Here is a 25,316-nt window from a genome sequence, read left to right as displayed (position 1 = left end):
TTCAAGTTGTCTTAATTCTCTATTCTCTAATTCATATAAATTAGCATATTCAATTATTACATTTATATGGCAAACTAAACCATTTTATGGTTGTGCTTAACATGACTTTTGAATGCAAACCAGAATTTAAATATTGATTAAGGAATGGTAGCTTAATTACCATACGAATGTATGAGTTGTCATTGTTATTCAATATACCATCCAATTTCTATGGGAATTTTAAAAATATTTTTACATAAAACTTAAAAGAAAAACAGGAAATGTTAGGCAGTTTGTACTTTGCAGCTGTTGTGTAATTTTGAAGTTGTGCAACTCAATGGAATGAGAAGAAGGGGGAGGGTCATTCAGGTGTTACACTAAACTCATTTTTTGCACTTGGGGCAGTCTATCTTTGCAGTGGCAGATACAGCAAAGTTGCTCACAGTATTCCTTCCTGTATCTTCAGATTTTAATGTTTAGTATAGAGTGAGGCTCTTTTTCTGATTATGAGTTATTTATTTATTATCCTGCTTGTATAATTTTGTAAATAGCTCAAGGAGACAAACATACCTAATAGTCCTTCCTTCATCTGTTTTTCCTACAATAACAATTCTGTGAGATGAATTGGATTGAAAGAGAATAACTGGTCCAAAGTCACCCAGCCAACTTTCATGCCTAAGGTGGGACTACAACTCACCATCTCCTATTTTTAGGCCAGCACCTTCATCATTACACCAAACTGAATCTGCCTTATTGTTTTGTCAGCATAGAATTTTTTGTTTATCCAGCATTTCAACGTTATATTTTACCTATTTCTTACTACTCTATTTCAACTTCCTATGATGGCATCAGGGTGAGTGTCTGGAGTGCAGGCTTACCTTGATGTGATATTTTAATATTAAGTTTTGGTTGCAAATACACATTTTTAAAACCAAAGAAGGTCTGTTTCATGAAATCTCAAATGAATCTTTTATAGATGTGTAGTTTTGTTCCATATAGTATCAACCTTGTGAACTCTCAAGCTCTTCCTCTTTCTGATATGTATTTAAGATGGACAGTGATATATATTTATACACACATACACACCAGTGGTGAAATCCAATTTTTTTTTCTACCAGTTATGTGGGCGTGGCTTGGTGGACATGGTGTGGCTTGGTGGGCGTGGCAGGGGAAGGATAATGCAAAATCCCCACTCCTGGGGGAAGGATATTGAAAACTCTCCATTCCCACCCCACTCCAGGGGAAGGATATTGCAAAATCTCCATTCCCACCCCACTCGGGGGCTAGCCAGAGGTGGTATTTGCCGGTTCTCTGAACTACTCAAAGTTTCTGCTACCGGTTCTCCAGCACCTGTCAGAACCTGCTGGACTTCACCCCTGATACACACATACGTAACATACATATACACATGCTATATACATATATTTGTATGTATGTAAATAGCAGTGGTGAAATCCAAATTTTTTTACTACCGGTTCTGTGGGCGTGGCTTGGTGGGCATGGCTTGGTGGGTGTGGCAGGGGAAGGATACTGCAAAATCTCCATTCCCACCCAACTCCAGGGGAAGGATATTGCAAAATCTCCATTCCCACCCCACTCTGGGGCCAACCAGAGGTGGTATTTGCCGGTTCTCCGAAGTATTCAAAATTTCCGCTACCGGTTCTCCAAACTGCTCAAAATTTCCGCTACCGGTTCTCCAGAACCTGTCAGAACCAGCTGGATTTCACCCCTGGTATATAGCATGTGTATATGTGTGTTATGTATGTGTATACTTTTGAGAGCAGGCAACAGAATTTCAATTTTAATTTGTGCCAGTATGTCCACAGTAAAAAATGACAATAAAGGTTTTCAATCTATCCCCTTTGAGAGATGGTAGCATCTCTGAAAGATTTTGTTCCTGTATTAGTATTGATTTTAAAATGGTGGAAAATATTTTATTCTGTGAATTTTATGAGTCTTTAGCAGGATGTTACCTGGCAATATTTTAAAATCAAAACCAGGAAGAGCTGCTTCTTAGGACAGATAATCAGTTAACAATAGTAATTGGGATTGGAATTTCCATCACTAAACAGTACAATCATAACACATGACATCCCATGATTGTATGACTTAGCGGCAGCAATACCAGCAGTCCCCGTTGCCATTGTTATTTATTTATTTTATTTATAATGCAATTTATATGCCGCCCTATCTCCAAGGACTCAGGGCGGCTCACAACAGTAAAGATGCACAGTTCCTCATTAAAAGACAATATAAAATTAAAATTCCAATTTAAAACAATTTAAAATTCATTAAGAAACCCCCCATAAATATAAATGTAAAAAAAAATTAAGTATTAATGTCTAACCATTGAAACACAGCTGTCACAGTTCTAACCAATGCCATAATTAAATAATGAGCCTCGAGCCAAGCTTCAAAAGAAATCCAGTTATTTATTAGGAGCTTCATGTGGGCATGTTCCAAGTGAAGCCAACTCTGGCCTCACTTAATTCATGCCCCAGCTCTGACGCTGTTTCCCCCTCCCCCCAAGGTGTGTCATCAGTCAGATTCCCCAACGAAACAATTTCGCAGGTTGTAGAGCCCTTCCTCCGGCCACTGTGGGTATCCGTGGAGATGGCCTTGATATAGAAATGGCTGGAATGTGCTTTTGTTTTATTTATTTATTTATTTATTTTATTAAATTTGTATACCGCCCTTCTCCTGCTAGACTCAGGGCGGTGCACAGCCAAAATAAAAAACATCCCAATACAAAAGTTAAAATTTGTTAAAAGAATTACACAACTTTGGCCCAAAATTTAAAACATCCTGACAAAAACCCATAAACAATTAAAAATCTAACATCTTAAAAAAAGGGGGGGGGGTTACGCCAGCTCTGCTTGGTGGAAAAGAAAAGTTTTTAGGGCACGGCGAAAAGCCCAGAGATCTGGTATCATGCGTATCTCCGGGAGCAAATCGTTCCAGAGGGCAGGTGCTGCCACACAGAAGGCTCTCCCCCTGGGGGTCGTCAGCCGACACTGCCTGGCGGACGGCACCCTGAGGAGTCCCTCTCTGTGGGAGCGTACTGGCTGGTGGGAGGCTATCGGCGGCAGAAGGCGGTCCCGCAAATACCCAGGCCCTATGCCATGGAGTGCTTTAAACGTGGTAACCAGTACCTTGAAGCGCACCCGGAAGACCACTGGAAGCCAATGCAGCTCACACAGGAGAGGCGTCACATGGGAGCGCCCCCTCGCTCCCATAATCCCCCGCGCGGCCGCATTCTGGACCAGTTGGAGCTTCCGGGTGCTCCTCAAGGGGAGCCCCATGTAGAGAGCATTGCAGTAGTCCAGGCGGGAAGTGACGAGTGCCACTTTTGACTGAACTGTGATTCCCTCGCTGCAGCTGCGAGGCTTGGTTCCCCATCCCCTGCCTATGGCAACTTGAGTGCAGTCAGGAATGCTTCGCGAGTTGACAACAGCATTGTTTAAATGTAAAAAATCAGATACTGGACCAATATATGCCTTCAGTTTACAGCCAGTCACAGTGTAATCTACAGTTTGACCTGGGACCCCACAGTCACACTGAGGGGAGGATACTATGCCCCATTTATAAAGAGATGTTTGTTCTGTTAGGTAAGGCTTACTCTTAACTTAGAGTTATACTTAGAATTCAAGATATTAGATTTAAAAAGGAATACCAAATCTTGATTGCAAAAACAGACAACCACTGCGTGGAAGCAAAACAGAATTTTTGTCATATCTATATACCACATTTGATCTGTGTTACTGTTAAGGTGACGCTGAATTTTATCAAATCAGAGAATATAAGAGTATTGATGATTAGGTTCAATAGAATGCTATTTAAAAGTTGTGCTGAGAACGTAAGTGAGATAATTTATGATTTATCCATATATTTGTCAATTAATCTGAATGTGAGATACCGGTATGTGCATACCTAGCAATATCTAAGCGAGCAACATTGGAGAATGAATTTGGTACAATAGATGATCTTGCAAGTAAATAAACCACTATATCAGAAATATATATTTCACTTTTATGTCTGATTATATCCAAAAAATGATAAATATTTCTATTTGAATAAATAACATTAGATTAAACTTCTGCCTTTTTATATTTACAGGATTTGTACAGGCAAATGTTATCATTATGCATAAATCTTTTGCTGATGACTTTGAAAAATTTTGTCAAGCAAATGATGGACCGCTTCCCTTGCTGTATAGAAGTAAGCCAGGGGAATGGAAATGTCCTTTCTTGAGCAACAGTTCTGATATAAGGTATGTATAGATTTGTTCGTGTTGGAAGCTATCAAGAAATATTTTAGCACCATTTCTGTGCATTCTGCAGAGAACACTGCAGAAATATCAGTTTTTCTATTGTAATTATTATTTTCTATTATTTCAAACTTTTTAATTTTCAAAAGTCGATTTAGGGTTGCGTAGTTTTTATAAGCATGTGAATTATAAGGGAGAGAGAGATTTAAAATATATAAAACTAAGTTGTAATGATTTCTCATGACTCAGGAAAACCCAAATGCAGGTTTTTTTTGTGCAGGCAGAGTGATTCTATTTCTCAACATCTACATACCTTTTAAACATAAGAATTGATCCTTCAATTATCATCTAGATGACAGTGCATCCATTTTACTTAAAAGTATGTCCCATTGAGTTCAGTGACCATTTCTCTGAAAGTAAGTAGATGTTTAGTTACAGCCAGAAATCAAGTAGCTAGTCCAATGATGACGTTAATTCATTTTGCAGAAGTGACTGCTTGCAATACAAGAAATATGAGCACGGAATATCCACAGGAATTGTGACAAATCTGAAAGAATATTCTGAACAGTTTAAAGACATGGTGACCTTTTATCTAGGCTGTAGTTTTACATTTGAAAAGGCACTCCAGAAAGCTGGCATTCCTGTAAGAAATGTGGAACAGAAATGTAATGTAAGCATGTACAAGGTAAGAACAGAAGAAAACAATTAAAAAAAAAAAATCCCAAGAAAGTCAACTTTCTTTTTGGAAAAAGCACCTTTGGGACAGTATCTCCTGGAGATCTGCCAGCCAAGTATTACCGTATTTTTCGGAGTATAAGACGCACTGGAGTATAAGACGCACCTACCTTTTTGGGTGAGGAAAAGAAGAAAAAGAAATCTCCCTCTGCCTCTGAACAATTTTGCCTCGTTGCAGCAAACAGCCTGCTTTACTTTTATTTTTGTTTTCAGCATAGCTTGATTAGTACAAGGAAAAAAAAAAATCTGCTCCAGCAATTTACCTCTTTGCAGCAAGCAGCAGAGCCCTGCTCAAAACAGCTTGAGAGCAAATCAGCTGAGATTCAGGAGGCTGATCCAATCAACTTGTGCTAATTAGCCTGTGCTGAAGCTGAAAGGAGCTGTTTTTTCTTGCTGTTTGCTTGCAAGGAGGTAACTGCTGCAAGGCAGAGGCCAAAGGGTGGGGGCCATTGGGGTGGGCAGGGCTACATTCGGTGTATAAGACGCATCTAAATTTTCACCCCCTTTTAGGAGGGAAAAAGGTGTGTCTTATACTCTGAAAAATATGGTAATCTGGCTCAAACATCCATTAGCTTTAGACTCAAACAACATAAGCCAAATACTGCCACCTGGTGGGAATGTTTCTTAAAACACATAATAGCACAGGTGTCAAACTTGATTGTGTCACGTGATGTATCGTGACTTTTTTGTCTTTGCTGAGCCAGAGTGGACATGGTCCGCGGGCCACCAGTTTGACACCCCTGCATAATATTATATAAATAGTGGCAAATACAATCAAAATAATAATTAGTATTAGTTCAGAAAGAATGTTGGTAGGCATTCTTAAGTTGCACATGGGCATACAAAATTCTAATGCTCTTTTCTAGCGTCTAGTGAACAGAGCAGCTAATTCTTTCACTCTTTCCATTTTTTATTTCTTTTTTTTTTTAGCTGATAACTTCAATATTGTTTTATTCAATTGCTTTCAAATACAGAATTATTTGATTTGTAATATGTTATGCATCTTTTTTATTTCTCTTGTCTGGATGTGATCACTGCTTATTAAAAAAAATAGAAAGAGATGCCATTTTAGTTGTAGTTCCCACCCATTAACATGAACCAGTCATTTACTCAAACAATAAGATAAATAATAGTGTTTTCTTTCTATGTCTTTGAAAGTCCTGGAACCATATGGAGCCTATGGAGTATTGAAATTATGTCCAAATATTTCCAAATATACAAAGTGATTAAGACATTACTTTGGAAATTTCAGTTTTGTTTCAGAACATAGAAGTATTTGATTAATATAGTTTCATTAGCTGTTCATCAGAGCTAGCAAATAACCACCAGAGGGCAGCAGATAGATATATAAAAAATAATTCATGGCTGCCATCTGGTGGTCATTTGGATTTTTGTAGCCACAAGCAGGAAGTTTTCACTATTAGTGCTATAACCCATTCTTAATTGAAGAAAAAATTGCTTTTTTCTTAAAACAAATACAAATATTTTCTCAAGATCAGCTATTAATCACAGCAGGAGACATAAAGCATTCAATTTGCTCAGCTTCTCTTTTTATTTGATTGACAAGTACTATAGTCTGATGGAAGCTTATTCCTTTCTTAATGCAACCCTTCAAAATGAATAAGCTGATCAGCATGTGATTAACTACACTTGTTTTCATGTTGAGATTAGTTTAATTACAAGGAATATTTTTACCAATAAAATCTATATTTTCACTTCCCATTATTTTGGGGCGACGATCTTATATTTCACGCTGAACCTCAATTACTGTAATATCTGCCTATTTTATTTAATTGCAAAATATGTTCTTGAAACAATAATAACTTAATGCCATTAGAAAAAAAAATCTAATATGACGTTACTAATTTATCTAATATTTCAATGTTTAGTTGCTGTGACTGTGTAATTAAATAGAAATTTAGCAATAGCAATGACATGAGCTTAAATAGAATGCCATCTGAATCATAAAGGGGATAATAGATGATATGTGGTGAAGGCAACTGAACATGCTAGTGATTTATCTTGTGGCCTTTTATCACCCAGTTGCATTTACCTCAGAGGTAGGATGCCCTCTACTTGAAAGAAAAGGCCTTTGGAGATGTCTTCGTTGTTCTTAATGCTTGGATCATTTTTTTAAAACTTTACCAGACTGCTGTTCCTTGCTGTGATACTGAATGTTTTCACTGTAATCTAATAGTAACTATGAGATATATACCTAAAGATAAACTGAAGGAGTGTGTGCAAATCACCCATCCAATGAAAAAATCACATGGAGCACCAGTTCACATTGGCTCTTCTGGTCAGTCTATTTTTTTCTGTGTTTCTATGATCTATAATACAAAGCATGCATGAGAGAGAAAAATAACTGGCCCTAGACTTGTCTGGTTTACTAACGTACAGTCTAGCTTTTTAGTGACTTTATGCACAAGTAAGAGGATTTAAAAGAATTCCATCCTAGATCCTACTACTAATTCCAGGAAGTGCTGGGTAAGAAGCCTCTAGGTAAACTAATGTTTTTTAACAATTGTAAACCACCCAAAGTCATTGGGTCAGGTAGCATATAAAATCAATGAATTATGGTTGTTCACGCAGTCAGCTAGATGTATGTATGTATGTATTCAATATATATATAGCTTAGACTGTATTTACATGTAGCATTTTTCTTCTATTTTTATTTTATTCAAAAAAAGTTAAAATACAGAACACCAAGAAGCCAGATTCCAATTATTGTTGTCGTTGTCATCATCATCATCATTATTAAATATTAAAGTGTCACAGGCTTTTCACTGTCTGCCCTGAGGTTCAGTTTCACATATTTTTTCCAACAAAATAAAAAGTCATGCCAAAAATTTATTGTATGTCACATTTGTTACCTGAACCCAGTAATTCCTTTATACAGGTACAGGAATAAATAAACCATTAACTTTTATTTTATGTTCACCTCGTAATAAAATAAAGAAATGTCAGTATCCCATGCAACAGTATCCCACTAACATCACTTTCCATGCCACATCCCATGCTCTTCTAGGGAGTTGTCAGATGTTTTACAACATTAAGTCCCAGCCAGTGATGGGATTCAGCCGGTTCGCACCACTTGGGAGAACCGGTTGTTAACTTTCTGAGCAGTTTGGCAAACTGATTGTTGGAAGAAATCATTAGGGCAGAGAACCGGTTGTTAAATTACTTGAATCCTACCACTGGTCCCAGCCTAATTGGGTTTTCTACATTTCTGCTTGAGTATTAATAAAATTTCAATTTTAGATTTGTTAGGAATTAAAGATCTCTCCAGTCCAGAATATGGTGATGCAGTACAAGCTCATCCTGGAGATGTACCAGTCTTTTGGGCCTGTGGTGTAACAGGAATAGAAGCTGTCATCAATTGCAGTATGTATTTAGTGGAATTACCAGAACTGCTGCTTTATTATAAAAAACCAGGGATGTTTAAAAGTTGTTGTTCGGTCACTTCTGATTCTTCATGACTCAATGGACATACATACTTGCAGTAATTGCTTCTTTGGATTTGTTCATTTACTCATATTGTCTGTGACAGTATCAGCCACCTTGTCTTCTATTGGCTTCTTTTACAAATGCTTTTGTTTTTTTCCAAGCTCAAGGTCTTCTGCATTGAGTCCTGCTTTCTCATGTGTTTGAATTTTAAAATATAACCTACATAAAAGAACCAACAACGCTCATAATCCATCTTCCAGTGTTGGTTTTTTTTGCCTTGAACTTAACCAAGCTTTTTTCCACAAAGCTATAATTTTCCCTTAATCATGCACAGAATAGTCCTGTAAAATAATCTTATTACATGCTAATCTTTTAAGAATTACATGTCTTTTTTCTGTGTATCCTGCCTGAGAGTAAGGCAGGTATTTACCCGAGACCCACTTAGTTATGATACATTTTTTAAAAACTATCACCAAACCAGAACAGAGTGCAATGGTTGTTTCCTATTATTTGGAAATTATATTTCTATTGATGCAGTCTAAAATTTCTTAGTAAAAATTATGAACATTTGTTTGAGATTTTGACTAAACACTATTACTGTGTTTCTATCTTTTAGAAATTAAGCTACGTATTCCACCCAGCTGGTCATCATCTGAAAATTTATGAGCATTCCTTATAATTCATCATCCAAATCATTAATGAAATAGTGAAGAGTAGATGAGCCAGGACTTGATATCAAGCCAATGTGATAAGGAACCGTTGATGAACACACTTGGAATAGACTATTCAGCTAGCTGAATGTCCACTTGTCATGTCAGCCAGTCCATACAAAGTTGCTAATCACCATGTAGTGTATTAAATGCTTTGCTGAAGTACATTATGATTTTAACATCTTTACATTATACTGAGAAAGTTACATGATACACATGAATAGTATAGCAAGGTATATTCTTGACAAATTCAAGTTATATCAGGAATTTTGATTGCGTGACCATGGGAATGCTGCAATGGTCGTAAGTGTGAAAAAGTTATAAATCAATTTTTTCAGTGCCATTCTAACTTCGAATAGTCACTAAATGAACTGTTGTAAGTTGAGGACTACCTGTAATTGTTAATTGATAAAGTACTTGTAATTTTTATTCCATGTAATCCGCATCTGCATAACCAACCTATTTTCATCTGCCTTTTCCTCCCATCTTCTCTCCCCACATCATTTTAAAACTGTATCAGCCTAGACACTCTCTGTATCTGATGAAGTAAGTGGCAGCTCATGAAAATTTACACCTTTTAATAAAATGTATTGGCTGGAAAAGGTGCAACCAGACTTTATCAGCTATAGAGTAAGCAATAGTAAGATAACCATGTATTTGTTCTTTTTTTCTGGGTACCCACTTTTATATTCTGTTGATATTCATTTATTATATTTTCATTCATGACCATCTTTTCTTGCACACCATTTTTTCCATATCCTTTCCTCCAAAGAAAGAGGTTGATTACTAGACAAAGGTTGTCCAGTATTTGGGGGGCCAGTTATAATTTCTTAAGAAGACAGTGCATCACTGTATTTTCAGAGTAAAAGGGATCACCATTCACTCAAGGATAAATTCACCACCATTTTATCCCAGGCAGAAGGAACATGGAGCTAACCTATAGGTGATTGCACTAACAGCTCTCAGAACTCTGCCCATTTCTTCAAAATTCATGTGCTCAAACTCCTCCCAGATAGAAAGGCCTTGATTCCTCCTGTACACTGCTTATTGGGCTTCTCTTTATTTTCCAGAAGCTCCACTGGCTTTTACCCATTCACCTGGTTGCATGTTTATCACTGATTTGGAAGTTGAAGATGATGCATCTGGTAATGATAAAGATCTCCCTGAAGTCTACTGTATTTCTCAGGATCCTTTGCATTATAGCATTGCTTCAACAGCAGCTGTAAAGAAAATTAGAGGCTTAGAAAACATAATAGCGATAGATCCAGGTAAGAGAAAAAACACAATCATGTTAGGAGTCTAAAAGGTTTACTACGATAGAAAAAGCGATATCTGTATAATTTTCCGCAGCAATCCTGTCAAAAGGAAAATTTGAATTAAAAAATCCTACCTCTAATGCTTGCATTTATTTCCAAACTACCATTTTATGGTTAAATTAGCCATAGGCCATCATTTAAATTAATACTTAACTTGTAGATCAACTTTGCAGAGACTTCCTATAGAATATGAATGAATGATGTATCAAATGTTGTTCTGAAGAGGTAAAAAAATCAGAGGGAAGCCAAAACAAATAACTTTTCTGAGAATAATAGTTACCAAGCTATTTGCGTGTTCAGGCAAGAAGAAAAATCTGGTTTAGCAGCTCTGAGATCTCTTCTATCTCATTTCCTAATACTATGAGCCATTGCATCTGTCAGCTTTAAGATTTTTTTATCTATCACAATCAAAACAAACTAGTTTTATTTTTAAATAAATGCCTGTGACAAACCACTATCTTCAGGATGTTCTTAGTTTAAAATATTTGTATTTTCCATGCTTAGGGAACAGAGGTGTGAAACATCTGTTTTCTCAGGATGAACTTCTGAAGGCATGCCTGTCGCTTTCCCATGCAAAATCGGTGTTGATTACTACAGGATTTCCCACCCATTTCAATTATGAACCACCTGAAGAAAACGATGGGCCGCCTGGAGCCATTGCAATGGCAGCAATCTTGAAAGCCATGGAAAAAAATGTAGTTATAGTAACTGATCAAAGAGCTCTCGATTTAAACAGAAAGATTATCAAGGAATCTGTTGAGCAAGGTATGGCATGGCTCATTATAACCTGATTATGTTAAAGTGTGTTTCAGTTTCTTAAAAATTGAAACTGTCCACATTGTGCATTTTCATTTATTACTGTTGGTTATTTTTTATGTTACTTATGTTAAAATCTAGAATCTAAAATCTAGAATAGTTATAGAATATTTACTAGGTTTGCTTCACTTATCACTCTAAACTATAACGTGATTTATTTTCTTCATTTATTAAATTTGTATGTCTCCTCTTACCATCAAATGACTCTGAGTGGCTTAGAGTAGCACAAAAGCAAACTAAACAATTAAAATCAAAACCTTAAAATATCAAATCTTAAAATTGAAATGGTTAACATTATCAATAAATTAAATGAAGGATCAGTGTGTAAGTGGGGTACAGGTGGGATATTAGAATAGAATAGAATAACAGAGTTATTGGGGATGGATTTAGGATACATAATTAAGCTTTCTTATAAGAGTATTCCGTTTACCTGAAAGAAAGACAACATTTTTTTCCACCAAAATATTTCACTTTAAAATGGGAGGAGGTCTTGTATTGCAGCTAAACATTTCACCCAGTATCTTGTGGGATTTAATTATTCTGTGCAACTGAATTGGGAATAATCTAATCAAGGTATAAAGACAGAAATAATTTGGTTTTAAGAAAATTTGTTAAACAATATTTTAATATTCTTCTATTGAAATCAGTAGAGTTTCCACATGTTTAGGTCTGACTCAGTCATATCTTCCTTTACATTCATCCTATTTTACAAAAGAGGAGAATGTCCTGAAAATTTCAGCCACAGAACTGATCCTATTTAACATTGAGAAGACAAAACAAATAATTGTGAAACAGTGATCAGGCATGTGCAGATTATTTGGTGAGGCACTTTGCTCTTTAGCAACATCTCTCTCTGAATCTGCAGACTGTAGGAAGTAAGTAAGTGCAGGTGTTTGAAGGCACAGCAGCTCCTGCATGCCTGGAAGAATCCTATGCACAGGCCTAACAATGGCATGATTAATATCATGATCCAAGTTACCTTTGTCTTTCTCTATATTCTAGAAATACTTCAAACACCTGTTCCTGTAATCAGCTACCAAAGCAATTCTCCAGATTCAGCTCTGCAGTTCTTATGTGAAGATGGGAATCCAGAAAAACCGAGGTATATGTCCCCAAAAGCAAAGCAATGCCAAACTCTAGCTAGCATATCTCAGAAGGGTCTAGGACAATTTGCCGCAGCCAACTCACCGCAGCCAATTCATTGTGGGCCATCTTGCTGTAGGACAATTTAATGCTGTATTAAATTGTTTCATTCAATTACTTTTATTATTGGTGACCACGTTTTCTCAAAATTATTGTAACTTGTATTTCTGGACTGGCTTTATTTTATTATTATTGTCCACAGTTCTGTCAAAATTTAACTTTTGTATTTGTTGAATTGTTCCTTGGTGCATTGTCCCACAGTGAGTTGGCCACCGTGAGTTGTCTGTGGCGAGTTGGCCGCCGAGAGTTGTCCCATTCCAATTTCAGAGAGTCTTTAGTGTAGGATACGGGAACAAGGCTTAGCTCCTGAAGTCCATATAGTATCACAGATGCTAGCTAAATATCATCTGGTTGACTTCAAATACCAGAATGGCTTTAAAGCAGTTTTCTCTAGGAGTCTGTCTAACCTGCAGCTTTCTTTGGGAAAGATAAGAGACTAGTATATTTCCTCCAGGTACTCTCTTGAAACAGAAAGAAATAAACAGAGTGTAAAAGACAATGCTAGAGGGGAGAGCATAAAGGACATGTAAGCAGGGCAAAGAGAAAGATAAGAAAAATTTTAACTATTTGCAGGGAAGAATTTTACTCAGGTTATAAACTAGATTTCCTCAACCTGCTTAACTCCCAGCTATAGCTGTAATCCATGTCAGCTGCGGAGCACCATACTGTGAAAATTTTGGAGTTAGCCAAAGTATATTATTATGAAGACTAAAGTGATAGATTGGGGAACTGGAGCAACATTGAATGGAGCAGAAACTCAAGGACACAGAGTTGAGGAAATTGAATAACAAAGAAGTTTCCTCATGTTCTCTGATAGTAAATGGAGTATATGGGGTTTTGAATTGAGAAACCTTAAGAAGTAATGCTGAGTACAGCAAGCTATCATTAGCATTAGAACTGAATTTTAATTCTTTTTTAATTCTTTTTCTTTAGATTTAATCATTTGATAGCAATAGAACGTGCTGGGATGGCTGCTGATGGTAATTACTATAATGCAAGGAAAGTTAATATTAAACATTTAGTAGATCCCATTGATGAACTCTTTATAGCTGCACAAACTCTGCCAGGAATTACTACTACAGGTACAGTATGTGTATTTTCCTTCAATGATCTGATAAAAATACTAATGTTGCTATCTGGAGACATTAAAAACAGGGTCTATCATGCAACTGGAATAACTGTGGTGAGGCAAAAGAATTGCTGCTCAAATTGGTAAGTAATATTTAGCTCTCTTAAGATTTCAAATGTTCACAGTCATGGAGATAGGAATTTCAATGAGGCAATTTCCAATTAATCATTATTTACTGATGCTCTTTGAAATTTTCTAAATATGAGATGCTTTTTAAATATATTAATGTGGCATTTATTCTAACCCTGCTCTTTGCTTGTATGAAGACAAACCCAAGGCAAAGAGAGATCAGAAAAATGTACACAGAAGCAACACATACAGATGTGTTCCTGAAATAAACTGTAATTGAGCCTGCCCATTACGGTTGCATGTCAAGATGGCCGTTAAGTGAAATGGCCTTGCTTAATGATCTCCAGTCCTGCTGTCCCTGATGTGGCCATTAAACAAACATGAGGGTTCTTAAATGGAGCATGGGATGCTTCAGGGTGGGAGAGACCCTTGGAGGCCTAGCGCAGGCCTAGGCCTTCCTGTCCCAGACCTTCCATGGGCTCCTACACACACACACAGACCCTGAAACACCCTATGCTCTTCTTTCCATCTCTCGGGTCCCCACAGGCCTTTACCTAATCCTACCAGGTGGCCTCAATTCATACACCACCAGGCCAAGCACTTTTCCCCTCAGTTAACTTTTAAAGAACCCCAAGGCTTCTTGGGGTTCCAGAGCACTGGAGCACTGGAACAGATCACTTCCAGAGCACTGGAACAGATCACTGGAATAGATCACATCATCACACAGACATGTGATGCAATTGTGGAAGCTGCAATGATATATATAGCTAATTTTTGGTCAGTCATAAGGGTGAATGACTGCAGGGGTATTGCAGGAGCCATAACTTTCAAAACAAGATGGTATGGAGCTTTTGGGAGGTTTGCTGTAACTTCAAGTGGCTGTTAAGTGATCAGTCATATCTTGAAGACTACCTGTATGTGTTAGATTCTTAGATTCTGGGAAGAAAGTGGACACATATAAATTAAACATGTCAGTGGTACTCCTCAAAATAAGGGGAGACCAGGAACACACACCCAGTTTGGGCTTTGAGGAGAAAATCACATACAAATATACAGCAAGTATGACATTTCAGTATATTGATGCACTAGAAGGCAAATAAAGAAAGGATAAGTGAAAAAGTATGGCAGTGTCATGCCCCCATCGGAGTCTGAACCCAAGGGGGAAGACGAGCAGCTGACAGAGAGCGAGAGAGTGGCTCTGTTGGCTGTGGAGGAAACTGGAGAAGGGCAAAGTCAAGCTGGGCAGAGCAGGGGAGAGGTTGAACAAGGGAGAGGGGGTTCAGATGAAGACCAAGGCCCACTCCCTCCTCATCCTAGGGCATGCAGGGAAGAACGGAGAAGAGAACAATGTGGGTTGCGTGGCTTACAAGGGAGGAAAGGGCCCTGATTCTCTTCACAAGGCACACCTGGGGATGGAGTTTAAAGGAGAGGCAAATGGGAGGGGCGGTTGTCAGGAACAAATGCTGAGTTCATCTTGTGTTAACTGCTTTATCTGAGTTCCTGGTATCCTCCCAACTGGTTTGATTTACTGCCGTGCTACTTCACTTCTGGAACTCCTTATCTTGCTTGCCCTGCCAGATTAATTACCTTATTTTGCCTTGTTGGATTTATAGTTGAAAGTTTTCGGTTTATAACGCCTGGACTGGAGTATTTTCAGCCAATGGCTGTTCCAGTTTTGTGGGAGAGCTTTTCTGCAAACGGAAGAGTAAACAGGACATTGGGGGCAAAGTTGGAGCTAATAAAGCAGTGATTCTCAACCTTCCTAATGCCGCAACCCTTTAATACAGTTCCTCATGTTGTGGTGACCCCCAACCATAAAATTATTTTCGTTGCTATGTGTGTATATGTCAGCGATGGTGAACCTTTTTTGGCATTGCGTGCTAAAAGTCCAAGCGTGCGGGCGCTCACGTGCTCTCACGTACCAGCACCCATAATGCAATGCAAGGTCTCAGCCTGGCTGGCATTCAGAGTTCATTCTGAAACACAAAACTTTTGAAAGGAAGAAAAACGGAAGTGTCCAAAAAGAGATGTTTATGCCAATATTATGGATAAAAGACATTGATTTCATTTTCTTTTCTTTTTAAAAAACCTATCATGCCAAGGAACTAGCATGGACCCCATCCACTCCTTCCCAATGAAACAGGATGCCCTGATTTTATACACCCCTAACATCTTTTCTTTAAAATTCTACAATTTTATTTTATTTTTTTAACTTTTTAAATAATCCATCCAAAGCTGACAAGCGATCGCCTGGCTGAAAGGCAGGAACTGAACCTTTTTCAGTTTTTTTTTAGGAAAAACTTTTTAGGAAACCTCAGTATTTTCTAGGCCTAGAACCTGGGATGCCAAACAATGCCATTTTGCCTTTTTTTTTTTCTTTTTTTGCAATCTCTCGTTATCGTAGGATCTAAAACTCTCAACTTTTCCCTACTTCCTACTCCTAACCGGTCCCTTCCTCTTCTAAAGCAAGCAAGAACCCAGAAATTTGGCCTCTACGTTGCCCTCCGTTTCAAGCAAACCAGAGGAACCCAAGAGAGGAGCCCAGCCCCAGTTCTTCCCTTCGACATTTGGGGATCCTCAGCCTGCGCTCTATCGCCCCCAAACTCACTCTCCCACCAAGGGTCCCAAGTGGAAGAGAAACGATGGCCAATTGCAGCGGTGACAGCAGGAGCAGCAGCTCTCCTCCTGAAAGCCCAGACAGAAAGGGGTGGAGAATGGACTTCACCACTCAGCGACATGGGGGGGAGGGCTAAAAACATATCCCAGGAAAACTCCCTCTCCCGAAGGGTGACTTTTTAAATATATCCTGCGCCCAGATCCAACCCAGCGGTTCCATCTGCATCCGTTCCTAGAAGACGAATCTTCCCACTGCCTTTTAGCAGCCTTCCCACGCCTGCGAAGAATGGTATGGCCTTCCCGGCTTCAAGCTGAATGGAAGACGCGTATATTAAAGGTCCAAGGCAGGACTGGGTTACATCAGCGTTGCTCAACCTTTAGACTCTATCAGTGTTTTCTGATGATCTTAGGCGACCCCTGTGAAAGGGTCGTTCGACCCCCAAAGGGGTCGCGACCCACAGGTTGAGAACCGCTGTAATAAAGGGACTCATACTTATTCTTTGGCTGTGTTGCCTTTGTGCCACACCTCGGGTCATCACAGGGTGCTTTGTGGTCAGCTTGGTTTGTACATGTACAAAAATTATAAATACATAAAATTACTTGTCTATTGGAACTATTCAGCAGAAACAATGCATGCAAAAACTTTGAATTATATTTTAATTGAAAATTCAATAAAGCTAATTGGACAGTAATGAAATAAAATGCATTGCTCCATGCGTATCGTGATTGACCAAACTAGGTAATAAAGTTTAATGGCATCAGTAGCATATTTTAGAATGTGCTGGGAGGGAGTATATCCTTAATAATAACTTTATAGGATTTTAAATAGAATATCTCTCATACATTAACATTTAGTTCTGTTCAAGTTTGAAAACATGTATTTTGGCAAGGCATAGTCCAAATCAACTGCTGTCTGCCCCAACTATACTGATATTGGAGAGTTATTTACCTAACCTTGCAGATGGATAAACATGCACAAATCCTGATATTAATAAGTCAGCAGTTTAGACAACAGTACAAGTTTCCAATCACACTTATGATTTTAATTATTTTGTCATTATTTGGCAAAATTCTTTGTACCTGTGAAAGCAGATACAAGTGTTAATATGCACGATAAATAAAGCTGGGGTATTTCATTGGTTACCCAGAGTGTAGTTTTCATGGGAAGTATTCACAGTAGAACTATTATTAACAGTTCCACTAATTTTTAATTTTTCATCAGATTTTCTATAAGGATCATTGGTATCAAAATCTATGACTAGTATGGTAATATTCCAATGTAAATTTTTCCATTTTAATTTAGGTATTGGAGATGGAGGAAATGAATTAGGAATGGGAAAAGTAAAAGAAGCCACAAAGAAGCACATTAAAAATGGAGATGTCATAGCTTGTGATGTGGAAGCTGATTTTGCAGTTGTTGCAGGTAAGATTTGAACAAGCCAAAATATGTACATGTGCAAAATCGTAAGAAGAAACTAAAACAAAAGCTGCATTACTTTTTTCTGATTATTGTATTCAGTCATCACTTAGATAACTAAATCACTAAATAAGCTGTTTGTCATCTTTGATACCTAATGTGCTATCAGGGTGGCTCTGGATAGCTAATAGTTAAAAACAGAATATATAACTGGCAGCCAAGGTAAGAAAAAAAAAATCAAACTAGAATTATCCCAAAGGTGCTTTTTCAAGAGGCAACTGGACTTTCTTGTTTTTCTTTGAAGGCGTTTCACTTCAAAACTGAAGAAGCTTCTTGGATGCGAAGTGAGACGTCTTCAAAGAAAAACAAGAAAGTCCAGTTGACTTTTGAAAAAGCAACTTTGGGACAACCATGACCTGGATGATAGAGAATCTCCATAGACATCAAACTAGAATTAAAGTAGTATCTCATGGGCTCCAACTAACAATCTTACCTCCATGCCCAGGCACAGAACAACATTTTCAATCTTCCTTGCAAAAGATTGGCAGGGTTGAGGCTGGTCTGTTTCCCCCAATTCTCTGCGAAATATTTCAAACCACAAGGGCTACAACATAAAAGTGTCTTTTCCGCATAACTTCTGTGCCACTATTTTATTCATTTATTAATTTGTGTAGCTGCCTATCTCAAACCAGTGACTCAGAGCAGTGAGTATTCATAAAAACAAAACAGTTAAAACATAGTACAAAAGAGAATTAAATACAATGGCAGCCAAGAGATATTACAAGCCATTGTTGTCAACATAACGAGGAAACACTTGGGACCCCAGGCCCTGGCACATGGCCAGGTCTTCAAGATCATCTGAAAGGCTAGCAGGGTCTGTTATATAAGTATATAAGCAGGAAAAAATGGCCTGCACTGCTTTCTTATCTAGATTAAATCAAACCTCTTGGAGGTTAAACCTGAATACTTTTTTGAAGGAGGAGATGGTTCCGCTTCTTTTGAAGGAAGCCGTGGTTTGCTCTTTTCTCAAGAAGCCATTTTTGGATCCGATGAACCTGCACAATTTTCATCTGGTTTCTAACCTACTTTAGAGAAGGTGATTGAGAAGGTGGAAGGTTTCCTATGCCAGAGAAAGCAGATTGTACAGAGAGGCAGGTTTTCAGGCAGGTTTCAGATCAGTTCTGCAGTGGCACTGATCATACTTGCCGATGATCTCTGAGGGGCTTAAAATGCGGGGGGGAGGTACACCTATACTGGCCTTCCATAATCTTCCAGCAGCCTTTAATACCAGCCTTTGATCATGGTATTGTTCTGGATCAATTTAAGAGCTTGGAAGTAGGGAGACAGTCTTGCGGAGTTAATTATCATAAGTATGCTGAGGCTATTCAGCGCCCTGGTCTAATCAGGTGATGCCATTAAAGTTCTTTCCCAGTGCCTGGTGGCTATGGAGGTCTGGATGGTAAGGCATAGGCTTTAATTTATCTGTAACAAGATTAAGTGATTGTTGGTTTTAGGGACCCTAGAACCTGGAGATTATCCATCTGTGACTAAGGTAGCACAAATTAATTTATTTAAATAAATTAAGTAATAAAATTCTATGCCCTGACTGTTGTTCATGCTGAATAGAACTAGTACTAAGTGGAGCTCAAAATATCTTCTAGGCCGTCTCTAATAGGTGCTAAATGATGTTCTGAAAATAATCTAAACCAGGTTTTAGAGAGTCAGGAACAAATTTCACTATTGCTTTAAAAGGCATAGATCAACATATTACTCTCTGAACAAATAAGCCAAAGCACAACAAGATTCTGTTGATCCTAGAAATGATGGGAAAAACTGCATTTCCTCCTGTTGTCCAAATATTATGGTGCTAAGTTTCAACTATAGGCCAATGTTTTGTATTATTAAGTACCGTTCAGTTGTTTTAGCTAAAACATTTTATTTTAATGGCACTTTTCTTTGGCAGGTGTTGCCAATTGGGGAGGCTATGCAGTTGCTTGTGGACTATATATCCTCAAAACATGTGAAATACATGGCCGCTATCTGAGGAAAGCTGTTGGATATCCCAGGTTTTCCAAGTATAAGAACTGGGCATCAGCATTACCTTCTGTGGCTAAGGTAACTTTTTGGAAGAAGTTTTTCATGGAATAACTTTTTTCTATATAGGGCAATTGGAAGCAATATGCAGAGCTTGCTAACACTGGGTGATGCTTGGATAGCTATTGAAATTGAGTTGCCTTTGTTAAATACCATATGCTGATTATGAGTCCTGATTTCACCTATTAGTTTTCTAGAGCAAAGAAAGTTTGATTTAAATAAATGTGTGTAACTGAAATCTTCATAGCTTAATTATCTAGCTTTCACGATGATTCCTTTTTAAAACTTTCCTAAACTAACATGTGCTTGTTCATATCTAGCCATAATCTAGCTATTAGCCATTTCTTTTATAATCCCTCAAATTTATAATTGTAAAATAAATGTAAGTGAAAGTGTTCACCCTCATCAAGGCCATTAACAATTGTATGCCATTATTTATGCAGAACTAGAACTACTAGATTGGGGCAATGCAATGCAATTCTGAATTCATGCAACTTTTTCAGAGTCTTTCATATTGTAAAATACAATAAGGTTAACAATTGGGGCCTGAATTTCCATTGCTAAGCAATATGCAATATCAAGTGATAACATCACTTAGTGATGGCAAGCCTGACATGCCACATTGCTGTCATTAAGCAAGGACCGTGGATTGTTAAGCAAATCTTAGGTGCCTCGCAGATAGGTAAGCACGGGGTGGCTTCTGTTGGGCTTCTACAAAATGAGAGCAACTTACTGAAGCAACTTGCAACTTTCCCTGCCAGCTTCCCCATTGAAACCAGCAACAAATGGTGATCATGTGATCGCAGGACACATTGTAAGTGCAAGCCGGTTACCAAATGTCCGGATCGTAATCACATGCTGTGACGGCCAGAACTTTAATGATTGGTTATAAGTCTCCTTTTTCAGCAGTATCATAATTTTATAATTTTGATTATTTTTTCAAAAATATTTACAAATTTTATTTGTTCATAATGTTCTCTGAACAAACAGTCAGTAAGCAACAACTATCTCTAGTCTGTTGGCACAGATTCATTTATTCATCAAAACAAATGTGTGGGAAGCTGCTGAAATGTAATGTATTAAGATTAATATATGTTACAGAATACAGATCTGGAACTTAGAGTCTCAGTCACCAAGATGACTGTGAATCATAATATTAATGATGTTGCATTTCCAGATGGTACTTCTCCTTCATTTGTTTTCTTTCTCTTTATTTTTCAATGCAACATCATTGATCTGTCTTTTTGACCCTGTTGGATTTACCTTCGTTGCTTCATCCTTTTTATCCTCCTTCTGCCATACCTTGGCTTCAGACAGATTTTACAACTTATTCCTGAACTCATTACTTTTTTTTACCATTTTACTATGAAAGCAGGGCATTGGTAATTATAGATTATTTTATAAACTGAAATTATGATGCCAAACATCAACAGTATAAACCAGGGGTCTCCAACCTTGGCAACCAGCAGAAAAGCTGACTGGGGAATTCTGGGAGTTGAAGTCCGCCAGACTTAAAGTTGCCAAGGTTGTAGATGGAGACCCCTGGTATAAACAGTAGCTTGGAAGTTCTTCTAGTATAATATTATTCTAATAAAGATGCTAGAAACAATATAATACAAATGGATTCCATTCCTACATTTCCAGATTATTGTAATTAGATAGCGAAGAATGCATTTTAACATTTGAGTGACAAGAGTGCTGTAAAGCACTATGGGGCAATATATAAGCCTAAGTCCTATTGCTATTGCTATTTTATAGTTAATGTGGACATGTCTAGAAAGAAACTGGGAATAAAATCTTCCCCAACAAGATACTCTTATTGTGAACTTAAGCAGTAAATATTAAACTAAATTCCTGACTTTGAGCACTTTCAACTATTAAAGTTAAAAACCTAAATTTTAAAGAGAATAAAAATTGTACTTTGTATTTTACTATTTAGGAAGAAAACATGCTGAAGATATTACAGCGGCATCACGTTCGCAGTGGAATAACTGCAAGTTTGGCAATGGAAGTGGATGCTCTGCCGTTCTTTGACATTCATTCAAATTTAATAGAAAGACTGCGGGAGGAAACTTTCAAATAATACTCCATCTCTAACAATATGGTATATTAAACACATTTAATCCAGAATATATATTACCACTACATTCCCTGATCAGATATCCTGCCACAATTTATTATTCCAAATAGTATGAGGTTGAAGAATGTGTAATTATACAGTAAATTTCTGGAATAATGTGAAGGCAGAATTAATAGATTTTTCAGAATGATATCTTTTTTTAATTATCTGAGTAAAATATATCAACAATAAATTAATTGAGAATGTATTTTCTTAGATTTAAACAAGATTCATCCCTGCCTCATTTACCAGATGCCCTGTTAAAACTGTAATTCAGGCAGTAGCCATTTAATTTGATTGCAAGTGAGCCGACTCTATTTTTCTCTGAATTTCACCTCAGAGAATCCTAGGAAGCCTCCAAAGGAAAGTTGTAGACACTGAGTTCTGAAATACTTTCTTCTCTCCCATTAAATAATAGGAATAGAAGGGGCACTTAGGCTACTGAGTTCAACTCTTTGTTCAGGGCAAGCATCCAAATTAAAATCCACAAAAGTCTGTCTAGCTTTTCTTGAATACTTTAGTAGGCAATTGGTTGCGCTGTCAAGCTGCTCTTCTTAGGAGGAGATTCTCAACTTTGAACCAGAATGTCAGCATTCCAGAAAAAACCTCAACTCTAAGTAAAAACTCTGAAGCAAGCGTTTTTCAAAGTTCTATTTACTAGAATAGGTAAACTGGCACATCTGGGAAAACCCGAATCTGAGAGGTCCGGGTTTTCCCTTAGTAAATAAAAAACCCCCAAACCATCCCCTCAGTCCTCAGTCGATCACATGCTCCAATCAACCGCTGTCCTATCTCGAGACAGCATTCCGACCACTCCTTCTCCAGATGCTGGATCGGCCTGACCTTGACCAATAGGAAGAATGCTATTATGTCTAAAGTCAACCCCTCTACTAAATCCCCCCTCCTACTCCCACATGAGAAGGTGGCAGCATGGAAGCTTCCGGCCTAATATGGCTTCCAAAGCTGACAGGCATCCCCCCCTGCAGAAAAAAACACACCCTGAAAAATAAAACATACAAAACAAAAAATGGGGTTAACGCCTTGTACATAACCTCTTAACCCTCTCTCCCCCCTCCAGGAGAACCCTCTGGTTTCTCAGGGAATTTATCATGAAATTGCTTTACTAGAGTATCGGCATTCACATCCCAACTTTTCACCCAAGTAGCTTCAGACAACAGGTACCCTTTCCAGTGTACCAAATACTGTAACCAACCCCTGTATAGTCTAGAGTCTAGAGTCAAGGATCTTCTTAACTTCATAGCTCTGGACACAGAGTCTGTCTTCCACTAACTTGAGTTATTACATGCCTTGTCCTCTAGAATAATAAATAATGAGTTGTGGCCTTCTCTATGATATTACTCTGTGATTCTCTTCCAGTATGAAGAGAGTGGTAGCATATTCCCACTCAATTGCCTTTTCTTTCTAAATAAATGTATTCAGTTCTTTCTATCACTACTCATAGAATATAATTTCTAGTTCCACAGTCAAACTTTGCTGTCCTTTTCTTGAATCCTCCTTAAAGGCCATGCCCATGATAGAAATATAAAACACTATACAGCAAGAATCTGCCAGCAAAAAATACTGCCACCATTAAATGTGATTGCTTAATCTTTTCTGCCCTTATACAGGTAGTCCTTGACTTAGAATTTCCATAGCTAAGCAAAGTAGTTGTTAAGTGAGTTGTGCCCAGTTTTATGACTTTTTGCCACAGTTAAGCCAATCACTGCAGTTGTTAAGTGAATCACATGGTTATTAAGTGAATCCAGCTTCCCCTTTTATTTTACTTGTCACAAGCCAGTTGAGTAGCTCGAAAATGGCGGTCACATGACCAGAGGATGCTACCTGTGGTCATGTGACCACCAATACATGCTGGTTGCCAACCATTGGAATTTCGATCACATGACTGTGGGGATGCTGCAGTGATTGTAAATGCAAGGCCTGATCAGAAGTCACCTTTTTCAATGCTCTTGTATCTTTGAACAATTGCTAAACAAATGGGTGTAAGTTGAGGACCACCTGGGCTTGCTTGTTACTAAATTGTGTTGTCCTCCTTGGTGTGTGTGCTTTTCTCTCCTTTGTAACGTAACCTTCTCGTTGTGAATACCACCTTACCATGGCAAACATACCCAACTCAGTATGTTTTAACAAAGAAAAACAGGTCTACTGTATTTATTGTGGCATTTCTAATTTCATATTTGCATCCATTCAACTTAGTTCCTATCTGCCCTTTTCTACCCCCAAATAAATCAGAACATGTGAATTCTTGTTATTTTTTTAGTCGCTTGTGGTACTTTGCAAAAACTGGAAGGTAAAATTGACTCAAGATTTTTAAAAAACCTGTGAAATAGTTGAATACTTGGGCATTTAGAATACTTTTCTCTCTCATGCAGTAGCTCTCTGTTCTTCATCTCACACCTCCTGATTTCCCTTTCTAAAAGTATCCCTTTTTATGCCAAGGTGGGATATTGTGTTTGTGAGGTGTCTGATGTAGAACAACAGAAAGAGAAGTAGCTCAAGAGAAGTAACAGAACTGTATACAGTTAAATATCCTAATTGTAGAACCAGGGTTTCTTATCTCAGAAATGCAGCATTAAACAAGAGATTATAAATTGGACAGACACTAACACTATACTCAAGCTTGATCTTAGAAATTAGCAGAGTGTTGTGGTCAGATCAGTCAGAGCAGATGGAGGGGGTGCCTGGGTTACCATCGGGGCCTGCGGAAGCAGGAGGTCTTGGAGCCAGATGCAGAGCAGGGCCCATCTACTCATGCTCAGGCGGAGAGACAGCGGTTTTTGAGGCCTGAGCTGAGTGAGGGGGAGGAACAGCTGGGACCTGTCCCAGATGCACATATGCGCAGATAAATGTGGAGAGGAGGGCAACACAGGACTGAGGGCCAGCTATCCAGGAAAAGAAGGAGATATTAACAAGTCCCTCCCTGACTGGGATATAAGGAGGAGGGATGTGGGAGGTGTGGTTGTCGGAGACAACCGTTCATATTCCAGAAGAGTTCCCTCTGGCAGATTCCTTGCCAGGATTTCCTTACCACTGTCCAGGTTGGGCAGGACTCTTTGTGTTGGAATTGAAATACTAATTGACTTTTGGGGAACTCAGAGACAGCTTGTGAATCACCTAAGAATGTGTGACCTGGAGCTTTGTCAGTGAATGCAGTGTATTCCTGCCTTAAAAGGGGTTTCTCCTCATGAGTAGGCTGTTGAGTGAGGCTCGTGAAGGCTGGGTCAGAACACAGAACAAAAAACTATCTTGGGATTTGGAAGGTCAAATGCTGGAAGAGAAATAGTAACGATGCTGGCAGTGACCAGAAGGAAGGAAATATATTAACAGCTCACCTCATTACCTCCAAAACACTCTATAAAAATTTATTTTATATACATTTTT

General features: G+C 38.1%; 1 protein-coding gene across 8 annotated transcripts in view; it reads left to right on the top strand.

The window, feature by feature from the left end:
* Positions 1-24,186, top strand: part of DGLUCY (D-glutamate cyclase) — a 32,444-nt gene extending 8,258 nt beyond the window's left edge. For all 8 annotated transcript variants that reach the window (XM_087872972.1, XM_034418329.3, XM_034418331.3 and 5 more), the window contains exons 3-13: positions 4,096-4,249; positions 4,733-4,931; positions 7,130-7,280; positions 8,243-8,365; positions 10,209-10,406; positions 10,959-11,219; positions 12,273-12,372; positions 13,407-13,555; positions 17,591-17,710; positions 19,668-19,819; positions 21,738-24,186. In XM_087872972.1, the coding sequence (XP_087729098.1) occupies positions 4,096-4,249; positions 4,733-4,931; positions 7,130-7,280; positions 8,243-8,365; positions 10,209-10,406; positions 10,959-11,219; positions 12,273-12,372; positions 13,407-13,555; positions 17,591-17,710; positions 19,668-19,819; positions 21,738-21,881 (1,751 nt within the window). In that variant the 3' untranslated portion in view covers positions 21,882-24,186. The remainder of the gene's footprint in view (positions 1-4,095; positions 4,250-4,732; positions 4,932-7,129; positions 7,281-8,242; positions 8,366-10,208; positions 10,407-10,958; positions 11,220-12,272; positions 12,373-13,406; positions 13,556-17,590; positions 17,711-19,667; positions 19,820-21,737) is intronic.
* Positions 24,187-25,316: the final 1,130 nt, after the last annotated feature.

The sequence above is a fragment of the Pantherophis guttatus genome, chromosome 1 (genome assembly GCF_059756535.1).
Source record: "Pantherophis guttatus breed Tessera chromosome 1, ASM5975653v1, whole genome shotgun sequence".
In the NCBI taxonomy this organism is placed as follows: domain Eukaryota; kingdom Metazoa; phylum Chordata; class Lepidosauria; order Squamata; family Colubridae; genus Pantherophis; species Pantherophis guttatus.
Note: the sequence above shows the minus strand (reverse complement) of the source record. Positions and strands in the feature narration are given on the sequence as shown.